General features: G+C 50.3%; 1 protein-coding gene across 1 annotated transcript; it reads right to left on the reverse strand.

Annotated features, from left to right (window-relative positions):
- Positions 1–10629: 10629 nt before the first annotated feature.
- Positions 10630–24038, reverse strand: NFILZ (NFIL3 like basic leucine zipper). The gene is made up of 3 exons (XM_068534984.1): positions 23984–24038; positions 23740–23843; positions 10630–11514 (listed from the first exon to the last, which is right to left on the reverse strand). Exons 1-3 carry the CDS (start codon positions 24036–24038, stop codon positions 10630–10632), a joined length of 1044 nt encoding a protein of 347 aa, XP_068391085.1.
- Between the last annotated feature and the right edge of the window lie 1061 nt (positions 24039–25099).

Below are 25099 nucleotides of genomic sequence, written 5' to 3' on the forward strand. Positions count from 1 at the left end.
CAAGGTGAGGGTCCCCACGAAGATCATTCATCAGGAAGGCTTAGAACCGCAGAGCATCAGAACCCGACAAGGGAACCTGAGGCCACCTAGCGTGCCCCTGGCAGAGCCGGGATTCGAACCCAGGTTCCCTGTTTCCCGGATTCAGCTGGTCTCGCTGCTCTCCCCTATTTCCTGAGGATCTGAAATTTGAATGATTCCTGGGTTTGGCTAGGGGGACAGGAGTGTGGACATGCTGGGTAGGGGAACAGCAGAGGTAGCGGTGTGGAAGCCGCGGGAAAGCAAGGTGCAGGAAGTGGAGAATAATAACCGCTAGCAAGTATCTGCCCTTCCTACCTACCAGACGCTGCTGCGCTAACCACCCAGGGCGCGTTACCTCCTCCTCTTCTCCCTCTGAGGTTAGAACTATTATTATCTCCACTCTACAGAAGGGGAAACTGAGGCCCAGGGAGGGGATGCGAAGGCCCCAGAAGCCGTGCAGAGCGCTCTCCCCTGGGTCTGGGGACCGGGGCTACGAGTGGGTGGTTCCTAGTCTTCCCCTCTTCGCTTCGAGCCGCACGCCCAGGCCCCAAGACAGGAAGACGGTGGCCAGGACAGCCCTGTTAGAGGGCGGGGGAGGGGCCGGGCCAAACCGCGGACAGGATTTCTCAGAATTTACAGTATGATGGGGGGAGGGGAGGTTGGGGGTGCCCCCAGAACCTGCGGAGCCACAGGCGGAGAGGGGACGGGAGAGAGTGGGCGGCGAGGGGGCCCAGCTCGCGCCTTATGCGAGGGGGCTCCGCTCTCCTCCATTCCCCCACCTCTTTGAGCCTCAGCGCCCACGAGAGGGCTTAGGGGGCCACGTATGCAGAGACTCGAGGGGCTCCCTGCACACCAGGCTCTAGCATATGTGTGCAAGTGTGTGCTTCATGTCCCCACAGAGATCCTAGCACACACATGTGCATGCATTTGTCACGTCACACGTGCACACCCAGGCCAGAGTGTGTGTGTGCGTGTGTGCGCGCGCATGCGCGAGTCAACTCAGGCAGACCCAGGCATTTCACCCCCAGTCACCCAGGCACACCACAAAGTGGGGGGCTGGTGGAGTTCCCGTGAGGCAGGAGATAGATGGGTCCCAGGCTGGGCAGCTGGAGTTTGTCCCCTGTGGACAGATACTCCAAAATAGCAGGAGCCAGAGAGCAGGCTGGGCCCTGCCCAGATAAAAGACAGACACCACATACTTCTCAGTCTTGAGGTCAAGGAGACCTTCCTGACTGTACATGTGCAGAAAGGCTCCTTGGAGGTCAAAAAGGGACTGATGTCAACCTACCCATAGGCCTCTTCGCTAGAATCCATCTTGGCTAAGAGATGTGCGCCCACACATGGGAGGACCCTGAGATAAACCAAATTCGGACTCAGAACCAGGCAAAGCAAGAGGATTGGCCAAAGGAGACCCGGAAGAAAAGCCCCATATGAGTGATTCAAACTACCATGAGGGCGCGACTCTTTCTCTGAGTCCGCCCACGTGTCTATCCACACGTACTCTTTTTCCTCCTAATAAACACTTTACTTGTTTCACCACTTTCTGTCCCTTTGTGGAAATTTACTTCTACAGCGCTGAGAGGCCAGGGCCTTGTCACCGGCCGCTGGTCCCTGGTGGTCTCGTGGTTAGGACTCAGCCCTCTTCACTGCCTCGGCCTGACTTCAATCTCTGGCCGGGGGACCGAAATCCTGCTTCAAGCCGCTGCAGGCCAAAGCCACCCTAGATCAGCCCCTCCCCCATCTCCCTGAGGGCAGTGTGTCCAGGCTGGGACCCGACAGGGGGCCGTGTCCTTCCACATCCCCTCTGCACTCTGTGCCAAGCTCCCTGGTCAATCTCTTCTTTTCCATCTCTCAGGGGCCCATCTTTCCTCTGTGCGTGGCAGACTCAATGGCATTTTTTTTTAAATGAGGTGAAAATTAACATTTTGTGTGTGTGTCAGGATTATTCCATTTTATTCTTTTTTTTTAACATCTTTATTGGAGTATAATTGCTTTACAATGGTGTGTTAGTTTCTGCTTTATAACAAAGTGAATCAGCTATACGTATACATATATCCCCATATCCCCTCCCTCTTGCATCTCCCTCCCACCATCCCTATCCCACCGCTCTAGGTGGTGAAAATTAACATTTTAAAGTGAACAATTCAGGGGTATTTAGTGCATTCACAAGGTTATGCAACCACCGCCTCTCTCTAGTTCCAAAACATTTTCATCTCCCCAAAAGGAATCCCTGTGCCCATTAAGCAGTCATTCCTGACTCCCCCCAGCCCCTGGCAACCAGCCACCAACCTGCTTTCTGTCACTGTGGATTTCTCTATTTTGAATATTTCATATAAATGGAATCATACAACACGTGGCCTTTGGTGACTGGCTTCTCTCACTCATGTTTTCCAGATCTCGGTTCAAATGTCACCTCCTCTGAGGGACCTTCCCTAACCTCCCCCCCCCACCACCACCAAATGCCTCAGCCCACAGCCCTCAGCGGCATCTGACATAATCCTGGCCATCTATTTGTTCACTCAAAGGCTGTCCCTCTCCTCAAAGACACAGGCTCCAAAGGGCAAGGATTGGGTTTCATCCTCTCTGAAAAGTTGGCAGTGACTGAATGAATGACCCACGCGACGCTGTCCTTCCTTGTCTCTCTCTGCCACCATAACGTGGCCTCAACTTCCTTGTCAATCCTCAGATTCAATTCGACAGTATTTATCACACACCTGCTCTTTGACAGGTCCTGTCCCAGATACTCGGGCTCCTTCAGGGAACACAACAGACGGACCCCCCTATTCCCATGGCACCTTCATCCTCGAGGTGGAGACAGACAAAACTGGTGACACAGGATTTAACTGCAGTTGAAGTTGTCACTAGGAGGATCAACTGTTCTTATCCAGTTCATTTATTCATTCAACAAATATTTATGGAATACCTACTGTGTGTAGGATAGACGTAAATAAGCAGAGGCATTTTAGAGTGGGTGTTCAGGGAAAGCCTTTCCTAAGAAAGTAGTGTTTGAATCAAGACCTAAAAATGGAAAAGGAGAGTTTTGGGGGGGGATTTTTTGGTTTGTTTGTTTGTTATTGTTGTTGTTTTTTGGCCATGCTGCATGGCATGTGGGATCTTAGTTCCCCGACCAGGGATTGAACCCATGCCCACTGCAGTGGAAGCACGAGTCTTAACCACTGGACTGCCAGGGAAGTCCCCAGGAGAGTCATTTAAAGACTGAGGGAAAAGCATTATAAGCAGAGGAAACAGCAAGGACAGAAACCTGAGGCAGAAAAGGATTTCAAGGAAGAGAAATTTGGCCATGACACCAGCACAGCGATGATGGGGTGAAATGGCCCATTTGTTGCTGGCTGTTTGATGTTAGGCAACGTGTATAACTGCTCCAAACCTCAGTTTCCCTGTCTGTTAATGAGGATAATAATAACGAAGACTTTGCAGACAGGGAAACAAAATCCAAGGCAGAGGGACTGGCTCAGACCAGGCAGCTGGGAAATGAGCCCACTTGTCCTGGGTGACAGACCCTCAGGGGTCACAGTAATTGTAGAGCAGATGTAAACCTCTACCTCCTGTTCACCCCCTGGTCTTGCATAGCCATCCTCCCACTGTTGCCAGGTGGAGCCAGTTATCTCCAGCTTATCTCCAACTCTTCTGGTTTACCTGAGCCCACTCAACCTCGCCTACTCCTGCTCACTAACTTGCTGACCTCTCCCCAGCCTTGGCATGCCCTGCAACTTTCTGGCATCATACACACATACCTGACAGCCCTCCCTCCCACACTTGTCCAAAGTGGGTTTTTTTGGAAGGCAGTTTTATAAAGAAGAAAAGAAAAACATGTGCATTTCCCTTCCATGAATCCGCCTCATGGAGCAGCTTTACCTGCTTCACTCCTCATATCACAGAAAGGGTCAAAAACAGGGATAGGATAAGCACCCTGGCTCTGAGGGCAGGGGATGTGTGGCCACCTGTGGGAAGATTAGTCACAGCAACACTGTGGTCAGTCACCCCCTTTCTCAAGACAATGAGCCTGCTCTCCTGTGCTTGTGTGGTGGCTTTATTTATTTTCACTCAGCCTCACACACCACAGGATGGAGTGGGGTGGGGAGGAAGGACAGTTACAGCAGAAATATGCTGAGAAACTCCCCGGCACCCCCGTCTCACTCAGAGAGGAAGCCAGAGTCCTCACCTCGACCCACAGGCCCTGCGTGACCTGCCCCCCATCACCTCCCGGTCCCCACCTCCTCCCACTCTCCCACCTCCATCGTGGCCTCAGCCACATGAGCTTCCTCTATGTTTCTCCAACTCAGCAGGCATGGTCCTGTCTCAGGACCTTGGCAGAGACAGTTCTTTTTGCCTAAGGAGGGCTCTTCCCCCAGCACATGCATAGCTCCCTCAAGTCTCTGCTCAAATGTTACCTTCTCAACAAGGACCTGCCTGACCTCTCGATTTCAGTTTTTATAACTCACCCAAAACTACCTCTCCCAAGCCCCCTACCTCTTTGGTTCTCCATGACACTTATCACCAGTGATCCTACTATACGTTTTTCTTGTTTATTTTTTTATCTGCCTCCCTCACTAGGCTGCCAACACCACAGAGGCAGGAACCATATCTGTTTTGTTCATTGCTCTTTCCCCAGTGCCTGGAACACGGTATATGATCAATAAATATTTTCTAAATGAGTAAAGGAATTTTTTAAATGAGTGAATGAACAGTTATTATGACTGAGCCATAAGTTTAGCCCCAAGCCCCCCGGCGGCCAAAACAAAAATGGAAACAGGATTAGTTATATTCTCTATGAGGATGAAACAATCCAGTTCCCAGGGAAAGGCACGTGCCAAGCCATTTATGTACTTCTCGGTTAATCTCACAGTCCCTGCAGGATGAGCACGTTCGGAATCCCCATTTACAGATTACAGCTGGTCCTGCCCAGCTCCCAAACCCATCTGCTAACCACTAAGCCAGCTTTTCCCAAACTGGTCTGATTATAAGAATCACCTAGGGCTTCCCTGGTGGCGCAGTGGTTGAGAATCTGCCTGCCAATGCAGAGGACACGGGTTCAAGTCCTGGTCTGGGAAGATCCCACATGCCACGGAGCAACTGGGCCCGTGAGCCACAATTACTGAGCCTGCGCGTCTGGAGCCTGTGCTCCGCATGCAACAAGAGAGGCCGCGATAGTGAGAGGCCCGCGCACCGCGATGAAGAGTGGTCCCCGCTTGCCACAACTAGAGAAAGCCCTCGCACAGAAACGAAGACCCAACACAGCCATAAATAATTAAATAATTAAATAATTTAAAAAAAAAAAAAAAAAAAAGAATCACCTAGGTGCTAGCAAAAAAGATTCCAAGGCCTGTCTCCTGGAAAGTTTGAATTCAAAAGGTCTGTAATTAAACAAGCACCTGTGGGTGATTCTTCTGATCAAAGAAGTTTGAGTAATGTCACTTCATGCTACAAGGTGAGAGAGAGAGATACACACAAAGAGATGGGCTAAGCAAAACTCTAAAACAGTTATGAGAACATTTAAGAGATTATCTTTATGACCTTGAGGCATGGAAGGATTCTTATGAAAAAAATGTACAAACCATAATACAAAAGATGGATACATTTGGCAACATCTGATTTAAAAACTGTCATTCAACAAAACACACCAGAAATAAAGTGAAAAGACAAGTCAGGTGAGAATGCTGAGATGTTCATATGTGACACAGAATGTATATCTGGAATATATAAAGAGCTCTGAGAAATCAACAAGAAAAACGTAAATATCCCAGCAGAACAGGCAATTCATAGATGAGGAAACCCAAGTGGCCAACAGATTTTGGCAAAAATGTTCAACAGAGAAATGCAGGTTAAATTCATTTTACGCTCACCAGATTGGCAAAAATCAAACAGTCCATAAAAACCATGTGTTGGCAGAACACAAACTTCCTTTACATGCAAGAAACTGTAGGTTGGTAATACCACACGGTGGAACACTTTGGCAATATCCAGGTTGAAGGCAAACACTCCGAGTATCTGCAATTTCCCTCCTGGCTGTACACCAACAGCAAACTATGGCCCATGGGCCAAATCTGGCTATACCTGTTTTGAGAAATAAAGTTTTATTGGAACACAGCTATGCCCACTTATTTACCTATTGTCTACGGCTGCTTTCATGCTACAATGAAAAGAGGGAGTAGCTGCAACAGTGGCCATCCCACAAAGTCAAAAATATTAACTCTGTGGCCCCTCTGTACAGGAAGAGTTTGCCAACCCCTACTCTGGATCCATGCTTCTCAAACTTCAATGTGCATGTGAATCTTCTGGGCATCTTATTAAAATGCAGGTTCTGATTTAGCTATTCTGGGAGGGGCCTAAGAGTCTGCATTTTAACAAGCTCCCAGGTGACGCTGATGCTGCTAGGCCATGGATCACGACATGAGTGTCAAGGATCCAGGTAGCACAGGGTTCAGCCAGGATGTGTCTGTGAATCTTTGCAGACACGACAGAGAAACATGGCCTCATCAGCATCTTCAACTCATTTCATCTCTGCCCCCAGCAATTACCAACTCGGTTAGGGCAGAAACTTTCATTCATTCAACGTCTGTTGCAATCTCAACGTGAGCCAGACGCACCCGAAGCAGGAAGGGAATTTCATGCATTGATAGCCAAAGAAACCTCCCCAGCCTTCAAGGATGGGTGGAAGAGGAAACATAACATGTGGTTGCACAGTGTCCTAAAATCCAGCCCCCGAGTCAATCATGGTGTGACAGACATGACACAAGGGACCCATGGATGCCCCAGGGTGGAACGTGGCACTGGATAGTTCTTATAGCAGCAGCTCCCAGGCAGCCACACAGACTGTTGCCAGATGCCCACTGGCTCTCAGAGGGCAGAGGACACACCTGTGGTCCCAGAGCCCAGCACAGGAGGAGGGTAATCAACATGTCTTGGGTGAACATTCTAGACATTTGTGCAAGTTTCCACTTGCAAATTCCTCAGTGTGGGGTACTTTTTCCCTCATCCAGTTCCTGTTTGACACACAGTAGGAGCTCCAAAAAATATTTGTTGAAAAAATATATATATGTGATGAGTGCAGAAATGATTCATATTCAGTTCCAAGAGCAATCATATATAAACAGCATTGACAAAAAAAATAATAAGAGCCAGGCCAGAGTGAAGGGAAACAATTTTGAAGAATGAGAGGACATTTCCCCTGAAGACAGCACTACTCTGGGGCTGGGAGCATGAGTGCCTTCTAAAAAGGAAAAGGAGAGAGGAGTTAATATTTGTCAAGCACTTGTGTATGAAATGCTATGCACACAGTGAACGAGATTTAATCTTCTCAAACCATCTGAGGTAGGTGTGGTGGTCTCTAATTTGGAGAAGAGGAACAGGAGGCTCCACCAGCCACCTCCAGGTAGAGGGTGGGGGGTGTGAGTGGCTCCCCCTTGGTAAGAATAGGATCAGAGGTAGAAGTTTGCAAGAAGTGGGTTCTGGCTCTAGAGAAGGAATTGTGATGGGGTTTGGGGGGAAGTGAGTTCTCCATCCTTAGAAGAATTCAAGTAGAGACTGGATGACCACCCGTCACTAGATTCTTGGAGCCCCTCCTGATGCCAAAATTCTATGATCTGTTTTAGGCAGATCCTTCTCCAGGCTTTTCCAACTGGAGCAGGAAGGTTAAAAGGGGCCTGAGTCACTCAAGAGCAGCCAGCCCCCACCCTCCTGAGTCCATGGGGTGTGAGTAAGCTGGGCCCAGACACTTTAGACACACCTGGTGGGCGGAATCACCAAGAGGAAGCACTAAGCTACCCACATCTCCCAGCAGCAGGATGCTATGCCCCCACTTCGTCCTTCCCTCTCCTTGTTAGCATTTTTTAATATTTCCAGGGCCAGGGCTGCATTAAAAGCCTCTATGCAGGATCAGCCACAACTGTGTGGCATCTTTTTTTTTGGGAGGGGGGTCTTAGTTGCGGCACGCGGGATCTTCATTGAGGCACTCGGGATCTTTCATTGCGGTGCGCAGGCTTCTCTCTAGTTGCGGTGCAAGGGCTTCTCTCTAGTGGTGGTGTGCGGGTTTTTCTCTCTGTAGTTGTGGCACTCAGGCTCCAGAGCACATGTGCTCTGTAGTTTTGCAGCACGCGGGATCTCTAGTTGAGGTGGGCGGGCTCAGTAGTTGTGGCACCTGGGCTTGGTTACCCCGCAGCATGTGGGATCTTAGTTCCCCGACCAAGGATCGAACCTGCGTCCCCTGCATTGGAAGGTGCATTCTTTACCACTGGACCACCGGGGAAGTCCCTCTGTGGCATCTTTGTGTTGAGAACCGGCTCCTCTGCACCCCCAGTCTACCCCCTCCCATCTGTGGGTGCTGGCTGAGGAGGGACAGGCCGGAGTTGCCTCCTCCAGGCAGCCCTCCTTCCTGCCTCCCAAGGACATTCTTGGGAGATGTAAGTCTCCAATCTCAGCCCAAAGGTGGGAGAGAAGGCAGGGCATTGGACGCCCCCCCACCCTCGCTCAGGGGCGCAGCTGAGCTGGCAGCGCAGGTCCTCAGAAGGGCAGGTGCCCACCAAGGCCCCCATGGCTGATTGCTGCAGCTGTGACAAGCAGGATGGCAGGCCTGGCTGGGTCCTTGTTCTCTGCTCCCGCTGGAGGGCTGAGAATGGGTGAGGGACCAGAACAAGGGGTGAACAGGCAGAGGAGGGCCAGGCCGTGATGTGTAGGGTGCCCTGTGCTGCGACTGTGATAAACCTGGGCTGGCTGAGAACTAGCCCAGCCTCTGAACCTCGTAAGGGCGGCAGGGGGTAGGGTGCACCCGTGGCCCAATGACTTGGCTGACCAGGGACATCCAGTGCTCAGCGATTGCACCAGCCCAGAGGCATACCCCACCCCCAGCTCTCCCCACAATTGGAGCTGGGATCTTTTTTTAACCAGAATCTAACAAATGCTCTGAAATGATTTTTTTTAAAAAAAAAAAAAAGGGTTCTGAGTGAGGACTGATGAGGGAGGGGGTTTTGGTGAGCTCTGGGGGCTCCAGGGTACCTGGAGAGTGGTCTTTTCTCCCATCCAGCTGGGACTGTGTATGCTGGGGCTGAGAGGTCTTCAGGAGCACAAGCAGCTGGGGACAGAGAGAAAACTGACCCCCCTTCAGATATTTCTGGCCTGTTCCAGTGGCTCAAGGCCCTGACCCAACACACAGAGAAAGCCATCTGAACTGGATAAGTCTGATCCCCAAACTGGGTGGTAAGCAAGCACCCCAAGGGGACCCTAAGAAATGAGAGGTCAGGGCTTCCCTGGTGGCGCAGTGGTTGAGAGTCTGCCTGCCAATGCAGGGGACACGGGTTCGAGCCCTGGTCTGGGAAGATCCCACATGCCGCGGAGCGACTAGGCCCGTGAGCCACAATTACTGAGGCTGCGCGTCTGGAGCCTGTGCTCCGCAACAAGAGAGGCCACGATAATGAGAGGCCCGCGCACCGCGATGAAGAGTGGCCCCCACTTGCCGCAACTAGAGAAAGCCCTCGCACAGGAACGAAGACCCAACACAACCATAAATAAATAAATAAACCCAAAGTTTTTAAAAAAAGAAAAAAAAGAAAAAGAAATGAGGGGTCAGACATCTTGAGATGGTACCTCCTCCTTCAGAATGGCCCTCAGTATGTCTGTTCCCAGCCCCCACCATCCCCCCTAGAACAGGAACCCCAAAGCCAAGAAGGTGTCCTCATGCTTGTTACTAAGTTGGGCACTATGAATTGTAAATAAATGAGTGAGAGAATGAATGAATGAATGAATGACCAAATGAGCACATGAATGAGTGATTAAATGAATAAAAGAATCGACAAATGGATAGACATATGGGTAGATAGGTAAATGGATGAATGGATAGGTGTATAAATTCATAGCAAAGTGGTTGGGAGGATGGATCGATAGACTGAAGGAAGAAAGGAACGAAAGAACGAAGGAACGAACAAAGGAAGGAAGGGAGGGAGGAAGGAAGGAAAGAAGGGAGAATGGTTGGGTGAGTTGATGTGGTTAGATTGCTGAGTGGTTAGATGGATGAATAGATGGATGGATGGAAGGACGGATGGCGGGTGGGTGGGTGGGTGGATGGATAGATGGACTGATGGAAGGAAGGAAGGATGGATGGGTGGATGGATGGATGGATGGATGGACAAATGAGTAGATGGGTGGGTGGATGGATGGAAGGATGGATGGTTGGATAGATGGATGGATGGAAGGACGGATGGCAGATGGATGGGTGGGTGGATGGATGGATGGAAGGAAGGAAGGATGGATGGGTGGGTGGATGGATGGATGGATAGACAAATGAGTAGATGGGTGGGTGGATGGATGGATGAGTGGGTGGATGAATGGAAGAAGGAAGAAAAAGTGACTACCCAAAACAAATATTTTAGGCAGGATAGGTGCCATTGTATGATCCAAGGTACCCCAGCCTCTCCTCTTAAAGGTCTGGTCTGGACACCAAGAAGTGGACCCTCCCCCCAGCCAGGGCAACCCCTGCCTCCCACAGGCTTTTCCCAGTCTTGGGGGCTGGGTCAAGGCCAAGCCACTCATACCCCCAGACAAACCCACGATCAGTCCCCACTGCACCCTTGCAGACCTGGCCTTGCCCAGGAGAAGCTTTCAGATGGGGGCCCAGCCACCCCCCCAGCCCCGAGGTACTCTGCCTGAGGCTCGGGACTTGATACGCAATTTGTGGGGCAGGGAGGGCTGAGCCAGATCCTCTGGATCATTCCCAGGGACCTGGCAGGCCACCCCAGGAGGCAACCCCATGGGATCAACACTGGGTGTCAGCAACACATCTGAGCACCCCGAGGCCAGGCAACCAGTGGGTATGGGTGACCACAGCCCCCAGCAGGGCCTGAGCTCTGGTCTGGGCCCCTCATGTCTATCCAGCGGGTGACAGCTGAAGAAGGCGGCTGGAAGAGCGCTCTGCAAGGCCATGTCCATTCTCTTGGGGGTAGGGGGTGCAGGGTCCTGGGGGGACCTGGGGGAAGTGGCCAGGCCAGTCCACCTGGGAGCCGCCAGGCAGCCCCAGCATCCTGGAACCCCAGCGTCCAAGGAACACGGTCTCAAGAGGCAGCCATGGGAGCCGGGTAGAGAGGGGAGCTGTTCAGCCCCAGGGTGGGGGTCTCCAGCCCAGGGGGCCTCCCACAGCAGAGTGGGCAGGGTCCAGGTACCACCAATGGGGGGCAGGAGGCCAAAGCGATGCTTGAGAGCCCGTAGCTCAGCCCTGAGCAGAGCGTTCTCCTCGAGCAAGGCGTCCAGCCTGCCCTCTAGGGCCGCGTCCTGGAGACGTCGCTTCTCCCGGGATCTCTTGGCCGCTTCGTTGTTCTTCCTCCGCTTCTCCCAGTAAACCGTATCCTTCTTCTCTTCTGGCATGAACTCTCGCTGCCGACGCACGGCCGTACCCCGGCCCCTTGGTCCCGGTCCCCTCAGGGCTTTGCCACAACCCTGGGGTACATCTAGCGGGACCAAGAGACCCACATCCATGGCTGCCTGGGGACCCTGGGGAGGAGAAAAAAGTTCTTGGGCTGGAGGCAGGAGGCTGACCTGGGTGACTCCTCCCTCGAATTTATCCTGTGTCTCCACCGTCCCCAGGGGGAGGGGCGCGGGTGGAGTGGGAATTGGGCTGGAGACCAGGGTGGAAGCAGAAAGGGGTGTAGCAGGGAGAGTGAGGGCCTGGTGGGATGGTTTAGTGCCTGATGGAGAAGTGGGTGAGGCTGCAGAGAGAGGTTGGTTGACTGGGATAAGGCTTAAAAGCAGACCACAGTCGTCATGGAGAGCTGCTTGGGTACCATATCCTCAGGAGGATGCAGGCTCCTTTCCAGGAGTTCTTACCACCGAGAAGGTCAGCAGACAAGCCAAGGGCTCAGTTCAATCTGAGCTCCAGGGTAAGATTCTTGGAGACCCAGAGAGACATAGGAGGAAAGCTGAACCTAGAAAAAGAGAATGTGTGCCCATGGAGTTAAACTGAGCCAAGGTGGGGTCAGAAGATAAGCTACTACTCATCTGAAAAGAGCCAAGGTTGTACACCAAGATGTCCTCCATCTGTGGTGAGAATTTTGCACCTGCCCAGCCACCCTACCTATATATTCATAAGGTCTTCTATTCGCCCACCTACTCACTCGTCTGTCCTTCCCTCTACCCACCTACCTAACCAACTCACATTCCATCCGTTCATCCATTAATCCACCCATCCATCATGTATTTATCCATCCATTCACTCCTTCAAACACCCATCCATCACCCACCCGATTGTACAATCCTCTGTCCATCTCCCACCCACTCACTCATCCATCTAACTGTCCATTCATTCACTGATAGCTTCATTTTAAAAATAATATTGTGCCTACAGGTAAAAGAAAAAATAGACAGGGAATTCCCTGGCGGTCCAGTGGTTAGGACTCAGTGCTTTCACTGCTGTGGACCTGGGTTTAATCCCTGGTCAGGGAACTAAGATCCCGCAAGCCGTGCAGCGTGGCCTAAAAAAGAAAAGAAAAGAAAGAAAAAATAGACAAATTGAACTTTATGAAAGTTTTTAAATTTTGTGCATCAAAAGACACTATCTACAGAGTAAAAAGGCAACCCACAGAATGGGAGAAAATATTTGCAAATTACATATCTGATATAATACCCAGATTATATAGGGATTAATATCCAGAATACATAGAAATCTCTTAAAACTCAGCAACAAAAACCAAACAACCCAATTCAAGAATGAGCAAAAGAACTGAGTAAACAGTTCTCCAAAGAAGCTATATAAATGGCCAAAAAGCACATGAAAAGATGTTCAGTGTCACTAATAATTAGGGGAACTGTAAATCAAAACCAATGAGATACCACCTCACACCTCTTTGGATGGCTACTATCAAAACAACAGAAAATAGCAAGGGTTGGCCAAGATGTGGAGAAACTGGAACCTTTATGAACTGTTTGTGGGAATGTAAAAAATGGTGTAGCCATTGTGGAAAACAGTATGATGGTTCCTCAAAAAAAATTAAAAATAGGATTACCATATGATCCAGCAATTCCACTTCTGGATATATACCCAACAGAGTTGAAAGCATGGTCTCAAAGAAATATTTGTACACCCATGTTCGTAGCAGCATTATTCACAGTAGCCAAAAGGTGGAAGCAACCCAAGTGTCCATCAACAGATGAATGGATAGGCAAAATGTGGCCCATCCATACAGCAGGATATTATTCAGCCTTAAAAAGGAAGGAAATTCTGACACATGCTACAACGTGGATGAAAGTTAAGGACATTATTTCATTGAGCAATGAAGTAAGCCAGTGACGAAAGGACAAATACTGTCTGATTTCATTTATAGGAGGTTCTTAGAGTAGTCAAAGCCATAAAGACAGAAAGTATAATGGTGGTTGCCAGGGGCTGGGGAGGGGAATAGGGAGTTAGCATTTAATGGATACAGAATTTCAGTTTTAGAAGATGAGAAGAGTTACGAAGATGGATGGTGGTGATGGTTGCACAATACATGTCATGTGACTGTATTAAATACCACTGAACTGTATACTTAAAAATGGTTAAGATGGTAAATTTTACATTATGTGTATTTTACCACACTAAGAATATTTTAATAATAATAATATTGTACCTTTACTAAGTGCCAGGCATCTTTCCATCCACATATTCATTCATTGGTCCCTTCACTCATCCACCTTCTATTCTTCCATTCAACCAACAGATCCTTCCTATGTGCCAATCAACCTTCCATTCAACAAATCCATTCATTCATCTATATATCCCTCCATGAGTCCATCCACCCATTCAACCAACAAAAAGCAATTGACAAGAACTTCCCACATGAAAAGTGTTGAAGAACAAGAATATTAAGAATAGGAGCCGATAAAAGAAGCAAAGTCATTAGATTCTCAACTCCTAGGCTGGAGCTCAGAAAAGATGCCCAGGGCCCCAGGGATACCCACCCCACAAGGATGGGGGACCACCTCCTTTGCCACAGCCCATTTTCCCACATTGGTTTTCCTGAAAATCCTCACACAAAGGTCTGATTCTACTGACCACCTGGGTTCCCGGCACCTAGGATGTCAACACCTTCTGTGATTCTGATGCAAAACAGGTGGAGAGAAAAACCAAAGCAGGACTTCCCTGGTGGCACAGTGGATAAGACTCCGTGCTCCCAATGCAGGAGGCCCGGGTTTGATCCCTGGTCAGGGAACTAGATCCCACATGCGTATCGCAACTAAGAGTTCGAATGCCACAACTAAGACCCAGTGCAACCAAATAAATAAATAAATATTTTTTAAAAATAAAGAAAAAAGAAAACCTAGAGCAAGGTGTGAGGCTTCTGCCTGAGAACTCAGAACGGGCTCCAGAGAAAAGTGGACACTGAGGGCTGGCATCTTTGTTCTGAAAAACCATTGACTAACCTCCATGAGGGCAGGTATGTGTCTTTTTTTGTCTACCAATGTATCCCTGTGCCTGGCATTGGGCTCATAGACAGTAGTTGGTAAATAAACATTTGTTGAATGAGTGAATAGACACGTAGACGAATGAAAACCGAACCTTGTTCATACATAGAGAATGTTTGGCCCTCCTCCTCCTAAAACTATGAAACACACCTCATCACCCTGTTTGCTTTGGCCACCAGGAAGCTCGGCATTCTGTTTTGAGATGAACTCTGGTAGCTTTCTTGAATTGGGAATGCAGTTTTTCTTCTCCAATATTATTGTTTGAATTTAGTCTTATTTTGTGCTAACAGCTCTTGGCTTTAGTGTCTGTGTCTGCATAAGCTAATGCAGGTCATGCCTGAAAAAGGGTAGAGACATAAACGGTCAAATAACAACACTCCTAGGAATTCTGACCGTGATCCTAGGTCCACATTTCCCAAAGTATATTCTCAAGAACCCCAGTAGCAACAGTGTTCTGCCCCCTCCCAGAAAAAAGATGCAAATACATTTGAGAAATATTGCATTCCTTGTTCCATATATGAAAATCACAAAGATATGAGAATCATTAAAGGCTCTGAGAAGTCCTGCAAAAAAAGGCTAACTTGTGTTTGACTTGGAAGTTCTCAAATGTATTTGGCCACAAAATATCGACTTCACAAAACACCTTGGGATGCATATTTACTCATTCACGCATACAACACTGTGTCAGATTCTAAGGTGGTTACTGGGACAGCAGAGGAAAATTAAACAGCCTCCCTGCCCTCACAAAGCCAGGAGTTGATGGGTGTCAAAGGCACATCCCAAGGGCCAGCTGGACTGGAAAGGGAGGAGGACACAGCCTAGGAGTCCTGTAAGGCCGAGTCAAAGCCAGCAGATGCCCAGGGAGGAAGGCAGTGCATGGGCTAGAGGTCAGCTAGAGCAGGAACAGGAGGCTCTCATGCCAAGCCCATGAGGCAGACAAGGGCTCAGCCTCACAGCGCCCTGCCCAAGTCCCTCCTCTCTGTGGCTCAGCCTGAGCCGCCCCTAACCACCACCCCGACACCTCCACAGGAACCCAGAGGGAGATGGGGAGGTAGATAGCTCAGCTGCCCGAGTTTATTTAGAGAAGGTGCAGCGAGTGCTGGGCTGGGCCTTCCTGTGGTCGTGGCACCAGTGGAGGGTGGGCAAGACAGGGGACAGTCCTTGTGAAGCGGCCGGTGGGGGATGAGGAAACCGGAAAAAGGTCTCCCTCAGAGATGGCCCAGCACAACTCCACCCCATCAGCCTCTGCTGCCTCCCTGACTGGTGGTAATCAAAGCTCTTCTTGGTTCCCCTGAGTGATGTGGAACTCACTCACTAAAGCCAGCAGCTATGAGGCTGTGTGACCTCTCATGGTCAAGAAGGTCTTCCTGACAAATACCATATGCTATCACTTATATGTGGAATCTAAGATATGACACAAATGAAGCTATCTATGAAACAGAAACAGACTCACAGACATAGAGAACAGACTTGTGGTTGCCAAGGGGGGTGGGGGAGGGAAGAGTTGGGAGTTTGGGATGAACAGATGCAAACTATTATATATATATATAGGATGAATAAACAACAAGATCCTACTCTATAGCGCAGGGAACTATATTCAATATCCTGTGACAAACCATAATGGGAAAGAATATGAAAAAGAATTATATATATATGTATATATATATATATATGTAACTAAGTCATTTTGCTGTACAGCAGAAATTAAACACAACATTATAAATCAACTATACTTCAATAAAATGTTGAAGGAGAAGGAGAAGAAGAAGAAGGAGAAGGAGAAGGAGAAGAAGAAGAAGGAGAAGGAGAAGGAGAAGGAGAAGGAGAAGAAGAAGAAGAAGAAGAAGAAGAAGAAGAAGAAGAAGAAGAGGAAGAGGAAGAGGAAGAGGAAGAGGAAGAGGAAGAAGAAGGGGAAGGGGAAGGAGGAGGGGAAGGGGAAGGGGAAGGAGGAGGGGAAGGGGAAGGGGAAGGGGAAGGGGAAGGGGAAGGGGAAGGGGAAGGGGAAGGGGAAGGAGAAGGAGAAGGAGAAGGAGAAGGAGAAGGAGAAGGAGAAGGAGAAGGAGAAGGAGAAGGAGAAGAAGAAGAAGAAGAAGAAGAAGAAGAAGAAGAAGAAGAAGAAGAAGAAGAAGAAGAAGAAGAAGAAGAAGAAGAAGAAGAAGAAGAAGAAGAAGAAGAAGAAGAAGAAGAAGAAGAAGAAGAAGAAGGGGAAGGGGAAGGAGAGGGAGAGGGAGAAGGAGAAAGAGGAGAAGGAGAAGGAGGAGAAGGAGATGGTCTTCCTGGAATGGAACAAAATCCACCTTCACTAGACTTTTCCCTGTTAGAATGCATTCTCTGTGAGTCCATGAAAAACTACTCCTCTCTCTGGCCCCTAAGACGCTTTGAGGATTTGATGGATCAATGATCATATCCCTCCATTCCTATTCCAGTCTCTACGGAAAGCGGTAATGTTTACTTAGCACCTGCTATGTTCCAGGCACATGCAAAGTCTCACTCTGTACTCACCACCACTCAAAGAGAAATGTTCAGTCATTACCCTCATTTGACAGATGAAAAAACAGATGAAAGGTCAAGTGACCTGCCTAAGTCAACACAGCCAGAATCCAAGTGCAACAGACCCTAGAGCCCACACTTTATTTAACACACCAGCTAAACCTTCCCGGCTTTTCCCCGCTTCTTTCACTGAGAACACAGTTTTGAGCTCATTTAGCACCTCTGAAGAATAGACGTCAGTGTCCACCGAGGGAAAAGGGGTCCAGAAGCTGAATAGCTAACAATGAGGCAGGGCTGAGATGAACACCTGGGCTGTCAGGATGATGTACAGGATGGACAGAGTGAAGACACCTCTAATTGGGCTCAGATTCTCCTTCCCAAATGAGTGTGTGTGGGCGAGTCCCATCACTCCTCTGAGCCTCCAATCCCTCATCTAAAATGAGGGGAATAGCAGTACCTACTTCACCGGTTCTGTAAAGAATGAGATCATATGTATTAAGAGCCAGTACAGGACTTCCCTGGTGGTGCGGAGGTTAAGAATCTGCCTGCCAATGCAGGGGACACGGGTGGATCACTGGTCCGGGAAGACGCCACATGCCGCGGAGCAACTAAGTCCCTGCGCCACAACTACTGAGCCTGCGCTCTAGAGACCATGAGCCACAACTACTGAAGCCTGCGCACTCTAGGGCCCGCATACTGTAACTACTGAAGCCCACGTGCCTAAAGCCCGTGATCCACAACAAGAGAAGCCGCCGCAATGAGAAGCCCGCGCACCACAACGAAGAGTAGCCCCCACTCGCTGCAACTAGAGAAAGCCTGCGCTCAGCAACGAAGACCCAACGCAACCTAAATAAATAAATAAATAAATAGAAAGACCCAGTACACAATAATAGTACAAAATGAGCCACATGGCTACTTTTTATTTGGTGGTGGTGCTAGAACCCTCTCCCACTAGGTTTCTGCTGCCAGACACCAGTGGTTATCTGTGTTTAAAATACCCATAGAACCCTCAGAGGCCACCCAACACAATGGTGTCAGTTTACAGATGATGAGATTGGACTTCCGTTCAAGATGGCAAATGAAGGACGTGCTGAGACCTCCCCCGTCCCACCCCCAAACACTTGGAAATGACAGGGAAGTGCCAACTTGAACCAGAGACCAAAGCAGAGGTGCCCAGTGACAAGGATACCCCCACCCATGGAAATGTAGGGCCCCTTAATATATATCATCAAGGACACACATTCTCAGAAGACTCAGAAGACAGGGGAAAATACCCTAAAGAGATGAGGAATTTACAATCACTTCATGAAGTTGCCACAAACTTCCCAAATGGAAGAATTTACATCTGTGGAAATAGAGATAATTAGTGCAATCTTCAAAGAGTTTTACAATGAAAAGATTAAGTGATTCAAAAAGATAAAGGAGGGGATAGCAGCCATAAAACAAGAACAGGAGGTTATGAAACAAAAACACATAGATATTAAAAAAGAACTGATTGCTCAGATATGAAAAACATAGTTACTAAGAAAAAGCTCAAGAGATGGGTTGACTAGTAGAAGCAGAAACTGAGATCCAGGTCTGGGGACAGACTTACCAAGTTCACATGGAATTTTAGTGGCTGAGGTGGAACTAGTACTCCGAGCTCAGTTTTTAAAAGCCCAGAAGTAAAATCTAGCTTAGGACCTGAGCCTTGAAGCCATCTGTGGCCCTCCAAAGGTGTTCTGTGGCTTCCCCCTCTCTCTTTTCTGTTTTTCTTTCCTTTCCCTGTATAATAAGGTTGCTGCTGAGCTGGACTCCAAAGCTCCTCCCTAATGAGAAACTGGGCTTCCATCCCCTGACTGGGCAGGGTGGGACAAGAGGTATGGAGAAATGGACAGCCCTCTCCTCCAAAATTAGAATTTAATTAAACAGAATCTTAATGTCAGAAGAGGAAATGACTGAGTGAAACTAAGGGGACTAGCCAATATTGGCCATGGGATGCTGATGGTGGTCTCTGAGCCTCAGATTCCTCATCTATAAAATGGGTTCAAGAGTCCCCATCAAATGCAGATGTTTTGAGAATTAAATAGTAAGTTGTGTGTACAAGACACCTGGCATGTCCAGGTGGTCTCACACAGAACACCTTCCTGGGGCTTAGCAAACCCCTTCTTTGAGCCCAAAGACACCCCAGATGAGGACAAACTACAGTCATTGCAGTCTCAGCCACCAACAAAGGAGAGAGAAATTTAAAACTTTGAAAGGAAAAAGAAAGGTGAGGGGGAAAAAAAGACGAACCAAAGAAGAGAGGGTAGGCTGCCTCACAAATTCCCCACCCATGTGTGAGCCCACAAGCTTTCCCCTTGCTCTGTGCTGAGTGGGGAGCTAAAAATGACTACAGACTCTTCCGTGGGTGTAAGACTTCTTAACAGTAACAGACAAGAGGTGGCATTCATGTGGGCCATGGACATGTGGAAAAATTGTTTGTCCCCATCCGTTATAAGAGAAATACTCACTTGTTTTCATTTAACAGTGAGACACTGGTTTTTTCTAGCTGAAATTGGCAAAGATTTAAAAAATGATAGGGGCTTCCCTGGTGGCGCAGTGGTTGAGAATCTGCCTGCTAATGCAGGGGACACAGGTTCGAGCCCTGGTCTGGGAAGATCCCACGATCTTCCCACGATGAAGAGTGGCCCCCGCTTGCCGCAACTAGAGAAAGCCCTCGCACAAAACAAAAACCCAACACAGCCAAAAGTAAAAATAAATGATCGCTTCTGTGAAAGTTGCTTCATATTTAAAAAAAAAAAAAAAAAAAGATAAAACCCAGTACTAGCAAGGATGTGGTGAGATGGGCACTTCTATATCTAGAAGGTGGAGGCGTAAATTGCTTCCTGGCAAAACAATTAGACAATATGAAACAAAGTTGGACTCATACCTGTTTGAGGAGTAAAGGTGTCCCGTCCTTCCCATCTAGATCACTGCTTCAAGCACCTGTCCTCAGCAGCCCCGATATCCTTCCTCAGATACACAATTCCAGCCACTTAGAACCTCTTTCATTTACTGAAAAGATATTCTCTCACCTCCACATACTGTTCCTTCTGCCTGAAACATTCTTCTTCTTCCCACACCAATTACCCAGCCAAATCTTATTCATCCTTCAGAACTTAGCCTAGATGTTACCTCCTACAGGAAGCCCACCAGACTGACCCCTCTTAGCTAGGCCAGAGGCCTCTTCTGGGCTCCCTGTGCCCAGGGGTTTTCACCATCACCACCATAGTGATCACTCTGGGTATGCCTCCCCATGTCCACAGGTCTCCAGAATAGGTGCTCAATAAATACAGGAGGAGTGAAATATTTGGAGGAGGGGTGTGCTCTGTGTGGTCCCAGAAGGCAGAGCAAGGAGCACAGAGAGGGGAGTGGAGGTGCAGTCGGGGGCCAGCATCTGAAAGAATTTTATAAAAATTCCAGCTCACAAACCCAGCAGAGGCTGCCTTGATAGTTAATGAGCTGCCCATCACAGGAGGTATGCAAGTGGTAGGGGGCGGTCAAAAACCACTTCTTTCAGTCTCTCTCTCTGACTTCTCCATCCTTCCCTGCCCAGACTCAGGGGGCCCGGGGTGAAGCAGGTGCCTTCCTCCCCAAGCTGTTCCATGTGGTTCTCCTCTGACTCAGAAGGCAGCCCAAGCCCAGGGAAAACAGGGGACCCACAGGGGCTGTCTAGCGCAGCCCAGCCCATTCCACAGAAGAGCCTCAGAGTCACAAGAAGCTACACTCTCATTGGGTTCAAGGCACCCAAGTGAGCCTCGGGGCCCTGCACTCTCACTCTGAGTGAACCCCTACCTCATAAAACCCCAGGGAAACCGACCTCTAAAACAGAGAACCCTGTGCAGGAACTCAGATTTCAAGGGGAAAAATGCAAAGTACTCTGGATCTGCCGCCGGCCCTCCCCTTCCCCCCCTCCCGGAGCACAGAGAGTGGCTGGAAGCCATTGGTACCTCTGTGCCCAGCCCGCAAGCCCAGCTGGAGCTCCCAGAGCCAGGAACAGGCTTAATGGGCAGGAAGGGGGAGGGGTGGGCAGGAAGGGGGCGGGATGGGCAGGGGAGGGGTGTCAGGAGCCAGGCCAGGGGTTCAATCCCTGCTGTACCAAGGACATATTACGTGACCTTAGACAAATGCCTGGTCTTCTCCAAGCCTCAGTCTTTTCACCTGTCAAATGGGTACAAGGTTGGTGCCTGGATTGGTAAGTAACCCAGGTACATGCTTAGTCCCAAAAGGTTATGGGTGTTGTTCATCAACTCCAAGAACTTCAGGGAGGCCTCCAGGGCTCACGGGGTCTGATCCAATGGCAGGCTCATGTCGCCTGCCCATGAGTGTCAGCTCAATGGAAATTCACCTCCTGCAACTCCCATGGAAAAAATTCATCTCCAGGACCTTAAGCTCTCCACCCCTGGCCAGACGAGTCCCTCAGGCTCTACCTTGCCCTCTCTCCAACCCAAACCAGAACAGCCCTGAAAATGAGAGGAGCCTCAGATCCTCCGTGCCTGGCAGGCTGGGGTCCAGCTGCCTGGCAGAAGCGCAAGGCCCCCTACCCAGCCCGGAGGTGGTGTCACCAGGAAGGGCTTGAGGGCACCTGGCCCCAGTCATCACTCAGACTCTAGGGAAGGAAGCTCAGAGGTGACCCATGTCCAACCAACGCCAGGACCCAGCCAGCCCCTGCTCCCACTCAGGCCCCTGCCAGGAAGATCTCTCTTCCAGGCACCTGAGTCCCCAAATGCCCTGCAGGTGGCTGGACCCCATCCAGGCCCCCTGGGCCCTACACACAGCCTAACAGCTATGACTCTGCTGGCTCACTCTGCTCCAGACACATGGGCCTCCTCACTGTTCCCCTAACACACCAGGTATGGTCCTGCCTCAGGCCCTTTGCACCGGCTGTTCCCTCTGCCTGGAATGCTGTTCCTGCCAGATACTCACATGGCCCCTCCCTCACCTCCTTCAGGTCTCACTTCCTCAGCAAGACCTGCCCTGACCCCTAGGCTAAATTGCCACCCACAACCCCATTCATTTTCTCTCCTTCTTATCCTGTTTTGTGTTTATTCAGTGAACTTATCACTGCCTTACTTTTTAATTACTGACTAATTTACTTAGTGTCTGTCCCTGCCACTAGAACGCCAGCCCCTGAGGGCAGGCACAACACCCCTCTGTGTCCCCAGTGCCTACAACAGCACCTGGCACACACTAGGCGCTTTTTTTATTTTTTATTTATTTATTTTTTTGGCTGTGTTGGGTCTTCCTTGCTGCGTGCGTGCTTTCTCTAGTTGTGGTGAGCGGGGGCTACTCTTCGCTGCGGTGTGCGGGCTTCTCGTTGCAGTGGCTTCTCTTGTTGTGGAGCACGGGCTCTAGGCACACGGGTTTCAGTAGTTGTGGCATGCAGGCTCAGTAGTTGTGGTTCACGGGCTCTAGAGTGCAGGCTCAGTAGTTGTGGCACATGGGCTTAGTTGCTCCGCAGCATGTGGGATCTTCCCAGACCAGGGTTCAAACCTGTGTCCCCTGCACTGGCAGGCGGATTCTTAACCACTGCACCACCAGGGAAGTTCCAGTGCTTAATAACTATTCATATAACTAACTATTTGTTGAGTGAATGAACCAGCGTGAACAATCTTGTTGAATTCTCACAATTTCCCTAGAAGGCAGGTTGCCCCATTTTTGCCACAGAGGCTCAGAGAGGTACAATGTCTTGCCCAGAGTCACACAGCCGGTCATGGGTGAGTTTGGAACCTGGGCAGCTGGACCCCGGAGCCCACTCTCTGGAGCCCTGAGATACAGCCGGAGGTGTGGCAGGTCCCAAAGACACCCTGAGGCCAGGACGCAGCTCCTGGCTCAGGACTCAGTGTCTATGGAGCCCCAGGGCCTCAGTCTGCCTTCTGAGCCGGGCCCAGGAGCTTACTGGGAGTAGCAGCTTCCGGCCCTGGGAGCCCTGCCCTCCACCCCCAAGGGTGCTATCTCTCCCCCATCTCTACAGCTACAGTTAAAGCAGGGGCATCCCACTTTCCCAGCCCCCACCCAGAGCCCAGAGACACAGTGGTTCCTGGAGACAGGCCAGAGCTGTCCCTGGAGACCTCGAAGGGTAGGGACTGGACCTTGTGACTTCTCTGGGTCCCCAAAACCCCCACTGGCGTCATCCGGGCCCTATCTGGGTACCCAGCCCTGCCTGTGCTAAGCACTTTATAGCCGCTATCTGCTGGAGAGATCCTTTTCACCACACAAATCAGATTATGCCACTTTCCAGCTTAAAATCCTCAACAGATCAACACCACACTCCCTTGTCCCACCCATAGGACCCAGCACAGTCCTGATGGAGCTGGTCCCCTCCAAGCTCCAACCACTCTGGCCTTCCGACCACTCAGACTCACCACAGGGCCTTTGCAAGTGCAGTCCTGCTGCCTGGAATGCTCTTCCTCTGTTCCCCTAGATTCCTTGTTCTCATCCTTTGATTGCAACTTCTCCGAGAAGCCCTTCCTGACCTCCCAAGATAGATCAAGTGCCCCTACTCTGCACCTCTACTGAGCACAGGGTGTTTCTGCCTCTTAACATTTATTATGGAAGTAATTTTACATTCACTCGTGTAATTAATTGACTCATATCTCTCTTTCTCCCATGAGGCCAGGGCCTGTGTTTCTTCTCCCCAGTGTTTCCCCACCCCGGGGCCTAGCACATAGTAGGTACTTGATAAATACTCGTTGAATGAATGAGTGTACTGCATCCTGGCATCTCCCCCAGACTCCCATTCTACAGGTGAGGAAACTGAGGCTTGCTCACCTGAGGTGGCACCTCAGCGCCCACCATGAGCCCCCAGGCACCTGCTGCAGCCAGATGGCAGCCACAAAGTAGTTGCTCAATAAACGTGTGGATGAGCGCGGACTCTAGTGGGACAAAGAAAGAGGAGGAGAGGGAGAGAAAGAGATGGACAGAGGAAGCAGGAAGGGCAGAGAGGGAAGGATAGAGGCAGGCAGAGAGAGAGAGAGAGCTGATGGCCACCACCCCACAAACTACAACCCCTCACTCAACAGACTCCAGCGAACGACAGCCCGGATCTGCAAGTCCTGTTCATCTTCCATGGCCGCTGGAACTTCACCACCAACACGCCCGACCCCAGCGACCCCCAAACCCTTACAATAACTGGCTCCCCACAGTTATTATCTAGTCAGACCCCACAAGATACCGACCCTGCACAAACACGGACAGGTCTACACAGCCGCTGCAGCCGCTTCACCACCAGATCCCAGAACACAGCTGGACTCCCGAGGAACAAACCTGACCCTCCCCTACAGCCAGACCCCTAGAAGACCACCCAACAGCAGACCCTCCCTGGTCCCTGAAGCAGCCTCTTCTGAGACCTCAGCCCCCCATCCAGTTCCCAGTCCCCCCAACATCCACAGGGGCTGCCATCTCCCTTAAGCACCAGTGCTCTTGCATCCTTTTCGGATGTGCATGGAGCCTGTGCTTTTCCATCCCATTAGTGCCAACCAGGTGACAACTAGCCGGACGTCAGCCACCAGCAGCTGCTCCACGTGGGGGACAGGGGCCGGGTCCCTGTCCCCCACATGGGGCAACACCCACGGAAGGAGGAGAGACACACGGCAGGAGGTTGGGAGCCCCGTGATGGGAGAAAGGGCAAGAAGTGAGGAGAAGAGTGGGCTTCGGGGAGAAGGCAGCTGCAGGAGGGCCCCCGAAATGAACGTCAGTATCGGGATCTGAAGGCTGATGCTCCCACACCCGACTCCATGGGGCCTGGCCCTGGATGCCACCTCCACCAGGCAGCCCTCCTGGCCCCTTCCCCAGGGCAATACCCTCCCCTTTGCTCCCCCTCAGGGCAACATCGTCAAAGGAGGCAGAAACTAAGAAGGGAGAGGAAGGGGACCCTCGGAAGGTGGAGAAGCCTGTTCTTCCCCTCCCCCACCGGCCAGCGCGTGGGGATCGGATGGGGCAGCCGGGACGGTGGCAAACAGAGAGACACGCAGGTTGGGGTCACACAGAGAGAAACCCCAAGGGCCGCAGACCCTCAGAGCCAGAGACCCAGAGACAGAGAGCTAAGACAGGGAGAGAGACACAGAAAGTGCTAGCACCAGGGTGGGAGAACTCTAAGAGGCAGAAAAGACTCAGAGACAGTGCGAGAGGG

This window comes from Eschrichtius robustus, chromosome 2 (assembly GCF_028021215.1).
Source record: "Eschrichtius robustus isolate mEscRob2 chromosome 2, mEscRob2.pri, whole genome shotgun sequence".
Lineage (NCBI taxonomy): Eukaryota > Metazoa > Chordata > Mammalia > Artiodactyla > Eschrichtiidae > Eschrichtius > Eschrichtius robustus.